The sequence below is a fragment of the Ricinus communis genome, chromosome 7 (assembly GCF_019578655.1).
Source record: "Ricinus communis isolate WT05 ecotype wild-type chromosome 7, ASM1957865v1, whole genome shotgun sequence".
Classification (NCBI taxonomy): Eukaryota; Viridiplantae; Streptophyta; class Magnoliopsida; order Malpighiales; family Euphorbiaceae; genus Ricinus; species Ricinus communis.
The window spans coordinates 2415934-2428008 of NC_063262.1; the positions used below are offsets into that span (position 1 = coordinate 2415934).

Here is a 12075-nt window from a genome sequence, read left to right on the forward strand (position 1 = left end):
TTTTAATGTTAACTTATTATGATTGTACCTGAGATACACATGCATGAATATACCCGTAAACAGTCAATAATATCCAATTTAATATGAAAAGATAATAGTTGGAAATAAAAAGTAATTATATGTTTTGGTAAAAAGGATGGCAGATGATATGTTTGATAATGTTTAAATATATGAAGAATAGTTTTATTTATATACCCACTTTTTATGCATAAAATGCTGAAGATTACATACTTAAAAAAAACATGATATATATATAGGAGAACTTGAGTGGATCCTTTTTATAAAGTCAGGTTGGCCATGGGACTGCAAATTCGTTTATGCAAGTCAGATAATGATTATGAAAACATGCTTTTCCTAGCAAAGATACAAAACAAGAGATCCCTTACACGTCATAATCAACTATTTACAAAAATGTTCAACTATTTCAAATGGGAAATCTACTGCACCATCTAAAAGATAAGCATAAACAAATACTTTTCGAGACCTAATATGGTGGTTGATGATGATGGATAACCATTGACAAATTTCAGCCAGTTCAAGGCTTAGTAGCCTAGTTGGCTTAGAAGATGAAAATGCTATTTACATATAAACAAATATACATTAGTGAATCATGAAGCTTTATATATTTTTATCACAAGAAGATAAGGTAAGGATAGATAGTTACCATACCAAAATTATAACTTTACTTGGTGCGATAAGCAATCAGATTTATATGTACACAGAAAACCAACTTACAATTTCAAAGTGAGAAAGCAACCCATCACCAGCAAATGGAGGTCTTCTTCGTCTACAGTCTCAGTTTTTCTGTTCTGATTTTTATTGGCTGCTTTAGCAAGTTAAGCACCATAAATGGGTCACATCAGCCATTGCCCTCTTAAAATAGATTGTAATACATGAAACACCAGAACCATTATAGGTGATTCGAATCTTGAAGATTGTCCTTCGTGAAGATAAATCTTCCACGTGGCTACTTGTCATAAAGATCATATAACAGATTCAAGGATGGGATGATAGGATGGCACTAATAAGAATATTAATCTCATGTTTCCATCATTCTTATAAGAAATGCAGTTTCCATTGCAGACTCCTTGCACTGCAAATATCTGTTCTCCTCCACAATTTCTGTTGTTAAATTTAGCAGTATTGGACGGCTAGGGTCATTAATAGCACGCTCTCGAACTCGCGCGACCCATTTTGCTGCTTCCCAAACCCCAAATCTGAAAGCCACCAAACATGAAGTCCATGAACACCCATTCATGAGAAAGATAAACCATTGATTTTGAAGATACGTAACAGGATCACCATGTCATTATCTAAATTGCTATCAGGAAAAGAATAAAAAAGTGGGCTTCTACTAATTACTGATTTCATGGATCGACAATTAAGGTCTATAGCCCATATAATAATAATAAGACATAATGCACACAGCTTACTTGCTAACATAACTACAGATTTTCCACACTTCATTAGGGAACTGTATTCAGTGACAACAAATTGAAAAAAATTCACTTACGAATAAGCTTGAAGCTTGACTAATTTGTTCAGGTGGAGTTAACGTTTTATTTGAAGCTCATGAAAACCAAGTCAGAAAATCATATGATGTATTCATACGCATATACAAAGAAATTTAGAAGAAAGGTCACCAATCAAAGAATGGAAAATTAGAAATGAGTACCTCCACCAGAAAACAATCTTCTTTCATTTTTTAAAATTGATTAGCAGGACAGATATCTCAACATTATTTTCCACATATGCATTGACTCATTACAAATGAATGATTTAACCTGTTATAAGATTGCCAACATAGGCATACACATGAAATAAACTCATGGCATCCATCCATTTATTATGTATCTTAATAGATCAAGAAATAACAAATTTTCATCATCATCCATCTATGATGAAGCACACCATGATCCAACTAAAAGGGAATAAACCTCTTCTGAATCAAATGATTCAAACCAGGAACATCATGATCACTTAAAGGAAGTTATTCATCAGGCATGAATTCAGAACAAGATTATTTATAAGATAAAAATATATAGCATCCTTTTACGACCAAAGCAAAAGTGTCTCAAGTTGCCAAATAGAAGAAAGAACACATGACGGCAGTTAATAAGTTTCAAATTTCAAGAGAAACCTCACATGATAAACCTATTTAAAGCTTCACAGATACTTCTCAAACATTTATTGATTGTTAGCTTTTTGACCCTTCTATTTCTCTTATCCTTCAGTTTGAAAACACAAATCAACTTAAAGTGGTTTTCATTTCAACAATATCATACAGGTTCATGAACAGTTCATGCATGGTTTGCTGCATTTGCATTTGTGCTCAAAACTATAAGCAGCAAACAGCAAAGTATGATGAGAAATTACCGTGTGTTGAAAGATGAGGTTATCAGTACAGCAGGGTAAAGAACGTCCTTCTGAATATTGTCATATGGAGAATATTCCCTTATGGCATGAAAGTCATCAGCCTCCCCAGGGTATCCAAACTCTTCAAAGTCAGCTGCGGTGAGTGGTAAAATTGGGTAGAGAAGAGTGTTGGTTGGATCGAGAAATGGGACCTGAAGCAGATAAGAAAATATGTAATTGACATAAAATGAGTATATAACAAAAGCTACTACACCCTCTTTTTTCCATTTTAATTATTGAAAATGTTGGCAAAACTTCTATTATTTCAGTCCAATTAAAAATGTCAAGAAACTAAGAGAAGGAAAGATTGGTTTAACAAAAGCTGTGAACCTTCATGCGCACAGCTTAAGGAGTGAAAAATGAAAGAAACACAGAAGTAGACGTACAGATCAATGAGTACCTTCAAGACTACAGCACGAAACAAATCCGGGCAGCAATTTATGGCTGATGCAACCAAAAGTCCTCCAGCACTATATCCCCAGCCAGCAAGCTTTTTTTCTTGAACAATTTCATTTTCAACAAGGAATTTTGCACAAGAGATATAATCTTTGATGGAATTAAGTTTCTTTGTGCGTCTACCATTATGATGCCAATTCTTACCCTGACCACCTCCACCTCTGCAAAAATACCAGTTAGTTCAGCATTGTTAAGCAGTGAATACTCAAAATGCTTTATAGATTAAAGTTTTGAATAATGGGTAAGCCAATTCATAAGAAGAACTCAAACTACTGCATATATGTAACAGACAAGTTGAGCCAAATAAAAAACAAAGAAAAAGATGTTTCAAATAGCAGCGTGTACGAAAAACAAACCTAACATCAGCATATGCAATAACCCAACCGCGATCAAGAAGGCTTTTCAACTCACTACGCCATCGTTTGTCAAGTAACTCACCATAAGCTCCATGCCCGTGAAGCAGTCCAGGATTTTGATTTGCAGACTTATTTTTATGCGAAAATATAACCGTTAGAGGAACCGAAACACCATCATAAGAAGAGACGTGATAATGTTCACAAGCATAAAACTCAGAAAGGTCATTCCACAAGTTCTCATCTCCAGATTTGACTTCACTTGAATAATCAGGATTTAAGTAGTCTGAGGATTTACTGGTGATACTCGCAGAAGAGGCTGTGCCATACAAGACTTTTGTTCTTTCATAGAGCATGTTTTGTTGTTGAATGATATTCCACTTGCCGTTTGATAGATCATAATCAACTACAGCATCTGGCATCTGTAATAGTTTTGGACACACGGATTTGACTGGAGATGCAAACTTTTAATAAAACAAATGGAACAAAGACACAAAAATACTCGTAGAAAAATATCCACATGGCTCGAGTAATGGTCAAATAGAAATTTCTTTTCCTCCCTGTAACTGAAGTTTGAGAGAATATCCAGCCACATGAGATAACATATGGCAGAAATCCAGTAAATGAAAAGCAAAGACGTGTTATACAGTCCCTGTCAACCTCAATCCTGGACACTAAAACCATATAAATTTAGCCACCAGCTGAAAGTCAACAATCTAGGACAAATTTAGTCATATTATTTCATAGCTAACCTAGTAAACCAAGGTCTAAATACAGTTTGGAAATCAAGAGGTAGTATGTATGGTGTTACAAGAACCAGATGTTTTAAAGAACTCGTTGAAACAGTTTCCATCTGTGTTTTCAATACCTAAATCAGTATCTGTGTATAAACTTCATCTCGTACAGCAGGATATACGTAATACGAATGTAGAATACTATAGAAGCATCCTAAAACCATTTACTGAAGTTAAGGCCAAAATAACTCATACCACTAGTGATGATATTGTAAAGCGCATGGTTGATGAGTTGTAGTCATAATTTGCTCCTGGTGAAATTTGAGAAACATGTTTTGGAAGAGGAAGAAACCTAGGTTTGAGCTCTTCCAGATTAGCACCTTTCTGCAATAAAAAAGAAAAAAAAGAAAAAAAGAAAAAAAAAAAACTGTATCACATCAAATATTCATGAGGAAACTGTTACCGCCACTACTTAATTTAACATTTCCCAAGACATTAGTGTTTGATTTCTCACCAACCCAGCAGGTAAAGGTAGAGGAACTGAACAAAGTCTAAAGCTCCAACCTTCCCTTACAATTAGTACCAAGTGTGTATCACAGAAATCAACATCCACAATAATCAAATCTTGGTCATCTTTGAATACACTCTGCAATAAATGATGTCAATTATGTAAAGATATTGCACTACTGTGTACTACTTATTAACTAAAAAATTGTTGATATGAAGTATCCAACATCTATACATTAATGAAAATAAGAAGATAAAAAGAAGAAATGCAGCAAACACATCACCAGAGTCAAACGACAATGAATGAAAGATCCTTGTTAGAAGTGAACCAGGAAAGGAATGATTGCATATAGGGATCTGATTAGTCCACTAACCTCCCATAATCTTGGACTTGAAGAAGCATCAACAGGACTACAAAGAAGATAGTGATGATCAGCTAACTTGCTCTCCTTGGCGGCATCAGTGAATAAATAGAGGTATCCTTGATGATGTTCAATGATGCAATGAGCTTGAGCTTCACACTCCCAGACTAATGTCATACCAGACAATGGATCAGCTGCATTCATTAGAAAGACCTAAACTGTGGTCATGATTGTTATACCATTTTAAGTGAGATCAATTTCAGAATCTCAATGCTAGCACAAAGTATTATTCTCAAAGTAATACCTTTGAAGATGTTGAAAATGTATTGACAGTCACAAAGTGAAAATCTTTTGTATGTCTTATGTTAATGAAAACATTGTCATTTGGTTCATCTAAAAGCAAAACATCTTCATCAGTTGATCCAATCATGCTACAGTATAACCTGATCAAGAAAAAGAGAGAACTCTAAGTTTATTTTGTTGAGTCTGAAAAAAGGAACTTATTTCATTGAATCTAAAAAAGGAACGGACAACAAGATGAAACACATTGAATGATAGAACGAGCTCTATAGAAACTCTATTGGCCTTGACAGTGCTGGGCCACACTCATATAGTTGTTATATACATGGGGTTGGAACCTTACTTGCACAAACCAATTGGCTTGTGTTAGGAGCCAATCTACTCCACTTATAAGTCACTTGGATCGGCAACCAATTTGTTGAGGTTCACCAAGGATATACTTATTCAACATAGGATTCTATTTACATCTCCAACCCAGTGCACAAAGTGGTCTCTAGTTAGTGCAGGGGTAGAGGGAGGGTGGAATACATAAGTATGCAACCTTCCGCACTTCTTTTGCACAAAGGCAGTTTCCACACCTCGAGCCCATGACCAACAGGTCATCAAAGGAACAACTGTATCAATTACGCCAAGACTCGCCCTTATTGAAACGATATAAAAATCCACAAAAAACTTACCGGCAAGGCCTCTTATATTGATCAGTAACAACATAAAGCAGTGCTTGGCCATCCTTAGCCCAAGCCAAATTCGAAACCCTGTCAGCTTGAGGCTTACTACACAATGCACCAGAATTCAAATTCCTCACTGATAACCTAAACCAATCATTTTCCTTATCGTACATAGTATATGCAAGAAACTTATGATCAGGTGACACTTCGGATAATTCTTCATAAGCATAACCTACAAAAACCAGTTCAAAATTAAAAATAAAACAAATCCAGAAACAAAACCAAAACCAAAAGAACAATTTTTTTGCCCAAATTTAATTCACTCAAATATCAATACCTCCAAATCTCTCAGCTTCTTGATTATAATCAAGAAGTTTCTGTTCAATTTTTTTACCAGAGGTGAAATCAAACCCACTAGCAGGTAATTTATTAGAAATAAACTCTTCATTTAAACTTAACAATCTTCTACATAGCACTGGGTATTGCTTTCCTTCTTCAACTCTTCTATAGTATAACCTGCAAAATACAAACATTAAACCAGAAAAAGAACACTCAATTCTCTTTCTTAGGTTAATTACAGTAATGTACATTTTAGTCCACACCATTCTATAATTAGCAAATTTAGTGTTTTGAGTTTGATAACACCCTACACCTCAGTCCCTGCTTATAAACTTTTATTTAAAAAAAGAAAAGATTCATTATTACCACAGCTTAGTCCCTAAAAATGTTAAAGATAACTATATTTTAATCCTAAAATGTAAATATGCTCTTCAGTCCCTATGTCTTTCTTATTAATTATTGTGAAACACTTCAGTCTCTCAAAATCATATAATTTTCGTTAAAATATAAAAACTAAAACTAAAAGTTACTAATTGAGAAACAGCATAGAGTATAGTGCATATTATGGTAAGCTTTAGGAATTACCAAGGGCCCCAGCGAACAGGAAGTGTAGAAAGGTCAAACTGCAACCTGGAAGCCATTTCAGATTGAAGTTTACTTTGAAGCTTTTCAGTATCAGACATGACAGCTTCTGTATACTTCTCTTCTTGCTCCATGTACACGTCCATGTGACGCATCGCCACTTTATCATTTAAGCTTGACATCCAGCTGTACGGATCCTCCCAAACGGCATCGTAGAATGTGAACGATTGCGGTTTTTGTGGCGGCTTTGGAGGTTTTGGTGGTGCGGGTGGTTGTGGAGCTTTCTTTGGCGCCTTATAGTGGCGGACATGGAGAGGAACACCGCCGTAGTAGCGGCGAGAGGCCGTTAGAAGGCGGCGCATGGTTTTGGAGGGGTTTAAGGAAGCGGCGTCGTATAGTACAATAAAATAGCGTGGGTTTTGCCAGCGTGTTAAGATTTGGGTCTTTTCAAAAAAAATAAAAAATTAACTGAAGTGCTGAATTGGATAATCTTGGAATGATGTTGGGCTTCATATATATGAATTGGCCCAATAGGTTAAATTAATATTTTCTTCACATATCTAAATTTCATCACATTTATATAAACGAATAATAATATGTTAAAGCTTAAGATATAAAAAAATTGTTTATTAAAAAGTACATCATTAATTCCGATTATTATATTTAATCTTAGAACAATAAGAAAAGAGATAAAAGAAAAATTTCTAAAAGTTTTAAGATTTCAAAAGAAAAAATAAATTATATTGCATAAGATGATAATTATCCTATTACTTTGATATTTCATATTAACTTATAATTATAAATATTGTATTTTAATTATTAATTTACTAATTAATATTATATATATATATATATATATATATATATATATATATGAAAACTAACACATTATTTCGGCCTTTGGAATTTACTGGGTTTTAGCCCATTTATTGATCACTTCTTGTAGAGAAAATGTTTTAACCCAAACCCATGAAGTATGCACCCTTATTCTCGGCCTTCCAAGTTTGAACATCTAAAACCGAACAATTTAGAACATTCCTGAATTCAAATTTTTAGGCCACTAAATTACACTATGCCACCTTAATTAAATTAATCCTCATGCTTTGACCTACAATAAGTGAAAAATCATTTGCGTATTGCAAAAGCAACATCCATAACTTCATAACACAGAAGAGAAATATGCAACAATGTTTGATAAACTACCCCATTTGTCTTCCCCACCAGTTAACCCTTTCCTCTTTATTCTTCCCATTAGAAAAGGTCTTACCAAATTACAACAAGCTTGCAAGTTTCACCTATGGATTCTCTCCTCTACTTTTCTGATACATAAATACTCAATGCTAGGGCATTTCTCTAGCATGTTTTTAGTGCCACTCCTACTAGTACTACTAGACAACTCATAATGGCCTTAGAGGGTGCTCACACCTTTCCCTTATTGTTTCTTTTTCTTATCATTATAAACTTGAGCTATTATAGTAGGGCAGCAGATGGTGGTAGTTCTTCTGGCTTAGCAGCTTCTTTCATTTTTGGTGATTCTCTAGTTGATGCTGGAAACAATAACTACCTTCCAACATTGTCTAAGGCAAATATCCCACCTAATGGAATTGATTTTAAGTCGTCCGGAGGTAACCCTACCGGCCGGTATACCAATGGAAGAACCATTGGAGACATTGTAGGCAAGTACATTTATTTTCTTGCCAGTTAGTTGAAATTAGTATCTTGTTTAAATTATACTTTCTTATTTTTGTTTTGTTTGAACATTTTCTTTTGAACTTCTTTCAGGGGAAGAACTAGGGCAACCAAATTATGCTATCCCATTTCTAGCTCCAAATTCCACAGGAAAAGCTATATTATATGGCGTAAATTATGCTTCAGGAGGAGGAGGGATTTTGAATGCAACTGGAAGAATATTTGTAATGAGCACTTTCCTCTTTTTCTTTTTAGTGGTTTAGTATGAATAATTTAATTGCTTATCCACCACAAGTAGCTCAATAGTTAAAGCGTAAAAGCACAAATGTGATATTAAAGGACATCTTTTACAATATACTTTTACAACATATTAGCGCCAATGGGAGGCTCTTGTTGCTAGAGTTTTTGGAGCTAAAAATGAAAATTATTAGAACCGCTATGCCCCTTCACCCTATTCCTGGTGCTCTGCCCCAGTTATAGCTGGAGGAAGCGAGCCTTAAGCAGTGATTGATAGTCTCCCATCCCTTTCTGAATAGACTCAGTCTAGCACGTTATATATAGACTAAATGAATTGCATAATAATATATAATATTCTTTATTAAGTGTTGTATTTGTATTGATTTACATGCCAAATAGAGTCTAGCTAATAATTTTTTATCGAAATTAGAATTATTTAAAGATAAAAAAACTAATTAATTACACATTTGTAATCTTTTTTGTTTAACAAATGCAGGTTAATAGGCTAAGCATGGACATTCAAATAGACTATTTTAACATTACTAGAAGAGAGTTCGATAAATTGTTGGGTGCATCCAAGGCAAGAGAATACATTATGAGGAAATCAATCTTCTCTATTACAGTTGGAGCTAATGATTTCCTAAACAATTACCTTCTTCCAGTTCTGTCTGTCGGAGCAAGAATTTCTGAAAGTCCTGACGCATTCATCGATGACATGCTTAACCACTTAAGAGCCCAACTTACCGTAAGTAAATATTAAGTCCAAACATTCAAGCAAGTGTAGTCATATCACACTCACTTGATTTAATTGCCTGTGATTGATATGTGTTTTCAAAATGGATGTCTCTGTGGCAGAGATTATATAAATTGGACGCTCGGAAGTTTGTTATTGGAAATGTTGGACCAATTGGCTGCATACCATATCAGAAGACTATAAACCAACTGAAGGAAAATGAATGTGTGGAATTGGCTAATAAGTTAGCGGTTCAGTACAATGGTAGATTAAAGGATTTGCTTGCTGAACTGAATGATAACCTTCATGGAGCTACATTTGTTCATGCCAATGTGTATGCACTTGTCATGGAACTTATCACAAACTACGGAAAATATGGTGAGTCGGCTGTGATACCATGTTAAAGAACCGTTGGATTTAAAAGTCTAAATGGTTAATACGAGGCTTGTATAATAGTAAATTTTTAATTATATGCAGGGTTTACAACAGCAACCAGAGCTTGTTGTGGAAATGGAGGGCAATTTGCAGGGATAGTTCCATGTGGACCTACATCTAGTATGTGCCAGGATCGTTCCAAACATGTATTTTGGGACCCTTACCATCCAAGTGAGGCTGCTAACCTTCTACTTGCAAAGCAACTACTTGATGGAGATGAAAGGTATATCTCTCCGGTGAATCTCAGGCAACTCAGAGATCTTTGATTGTAATTCTGTGCGAGTGAGTGAGTGAGTTCTTCTTTTGGGCTTGAGTACTATCCAATTTCTTGTTCTATCAAGAGGGTTTTGCTCTGCTTAATTAGTGGTGAAGCATTTATAGACAATTTGCCTTTCCTTTCCTTTTTTCTGTTTGTTGTTCTTTGTTTACTTACCTTTGGTTTCTGAATTACAGTGATTGAAATACGAATTCCAGGCTCAAAATTGAGCTTAAATAAAATGTTAGTATTGAAGTATATTCAGAAACTACGCTACTTATGGATTTTAGGATACTAAAAAATTAATTATATTATCTGGGTTTAATTGCCAAAAAACTTTGAAATTGCACTTATTAACATGAATCAACAATAACTTTACTGGCTCAGCTTGCATCTGGAAAAATAAAATATTTTTACTTCCTTAATGTTTTAAATTTTCAAAACGCACCATTTTGCTGAAACAGGTGTTTGTTTTTCAACAAAGATCAGATGCATTAGATAGATCATAGTAATATTTTGTTTAGGCAATTAAGCCATTTTACTCTCTTTATTATTGGTTTGTCAAAATATATTATGTACACCGGTGGAAATTTTAATTTCATTTCCATTTTTTTAAGATTAAAAGGGGGCAACCACAATGAAATTATGATTTCCCTTGTAGTAATCGAGACTGGCACGTTTGATAATTTCAATGTTAGTTGAGGAGGTTGAACTAGAAATGAGCACCATTTCTAGACCCAAAATTGAGGCTTGTCCTACCATTGGCTGCATGTGTAGGTACAAGAAAAGGTTAGTACTTAGTACAGTACCTTTGGGTTCTTTGAGATTGGAGAACCACCCACCTACCCTAATCCAAGAAAATCATTGAAGTAGGTTGCCCATGAGTTACTCTCTCCTGTACTTGACCAACACACATCAAAAAAAAATTATGCCCATACGATAATATGGTTTTAAATGAAGTGCACTTGAATTGGTACATAGGAGACAACTTTAAGAATGAATATTTGGTATTAAAACCTTTTTCTTCCTTTACTAAAAACAAAGGAGAAAAAAAAAAATATATATATATATATATATATATATATATATATATATATATAATTACATGTTAAAGTGACATTCTATACTAGCTGCATTGTAAAATGTAAATAGAAATTGGGCTTAGTTGAAATTATAAGTTTGAGCACTTGAAATTGAGCTTTGGTTTCTCAATGATAGAGGGAAGTAAGGAGGGACAGGGATGGCAGTCCTGTGGAGGTATTTTTTAGTATCTAATCCGATTAAATTCTAACAAAATGAATATAAGTAGTTATAAATAAGTTTAGGATGTGTTTAAAATTTAATTTTAATATTCAAATGGGGTCTAGATTTAAACTTTTAAACCTTTTGAAATTAGAGGCGATATTTAATTAGGAATATATTCTTATTAATTAATAAATTAATAGAAAATTTTTTATAAAATTACATATATACCTGAATCTCATGTCTCAAAAAATAATGTTCAGATAAAATTTTTATGTGTTAAAATTTAAACATCCGTGTCAAAAAAAATTAATTTTCAAAAATTAATATATTATATAGATAGATAAATGGATTTTTAATTGATAAAATATCCATCATCCGATTATATATTCAAATTACAATATAAGTGATAATCAGATTTTAGGCAGATTCTAGTACTAATTAGTAATAGTAACAAATACGGATAATAAAATTAAATCTTTGAGACAAATTTAAATAATTATAATTTAACAGAATTTAAATTTAAATTTTTTTATTAGACATATATTAGACCGATTAACATTTCTAAACGCAAGAGATGGTGAGAAATTTACCAATTTCCAAAATATTAAAGTTTTTTTGTTTATTTTTTTTATATGCCGGTCCAACTTTGAAGGTTTTTATTAACTTATATTCTTTCTCTTCCCCCTACCCCAGGAAAAAAGCTTTTTCTGGCTGACCAGTGGTCTGTCGTTTGAACATGTCTAGGAATAACAAATTATTAGAAG

General features: G+C 33.7%; 2 protein-coding genes across 2 annotated transcripts; one reads left to right on the top strand and one right to left on the bottom strand.

Annotated features, from left to right (window-relative positions):
- Window positions 1-578: 578 nt before the first annotated feature.
- Window positions 579-7173, bottom strand: LOC8260557 (protease 2). The gene is made up of 11 exons (XM_002522315.4): window positions 6720-7173; window positions 6133-6311; window positions 5805-6027; window positions 5132-5270; window positions 4840-5040; window positions 4473-4604; window positions 4214-4342; window positions 3228-3646; window positions 2816-3032; window positions 2377-2567; window positions 579-1217 (listed from the first exon to the last, which is right to left on the bottom strand). Exons 1-11 carry the CDS (start codon window positions 7076-7078, stop codon window positions 1040-1042), a joined length of 2367 nt encoding a protein of 788 aa, XP_002522361.1. The 5' UTR covers window positions 7079-7173; the 3' UTR covers window positions 579-1039.
- An 817-nt stretch (window positions 7174-7990) lies between these two features.
- Window positions 7991-10324, top strand: LOC8260556 (GDSL esterase/lipase At2g23540). The gene is made up of 5 exons (XM_015721253.3): window positions 7991-8392; window positions 8499-8629; window positions 9139-9387; window positions 9498-9753; window positions 9853-10324. Exons 1-5 carry the CDS (start codon window positions 8119-8121, stop codon window positions 10074-10076), a joined length of 1134 nt encoding a protein of 377 aa, XP_015576739.1. The 5' UTR covers window positions 7991-8118; the 3' UTR covers window positions 10077-10324.
- Window positions 10325-12075: the final 1751 nt, after the last annotated feature.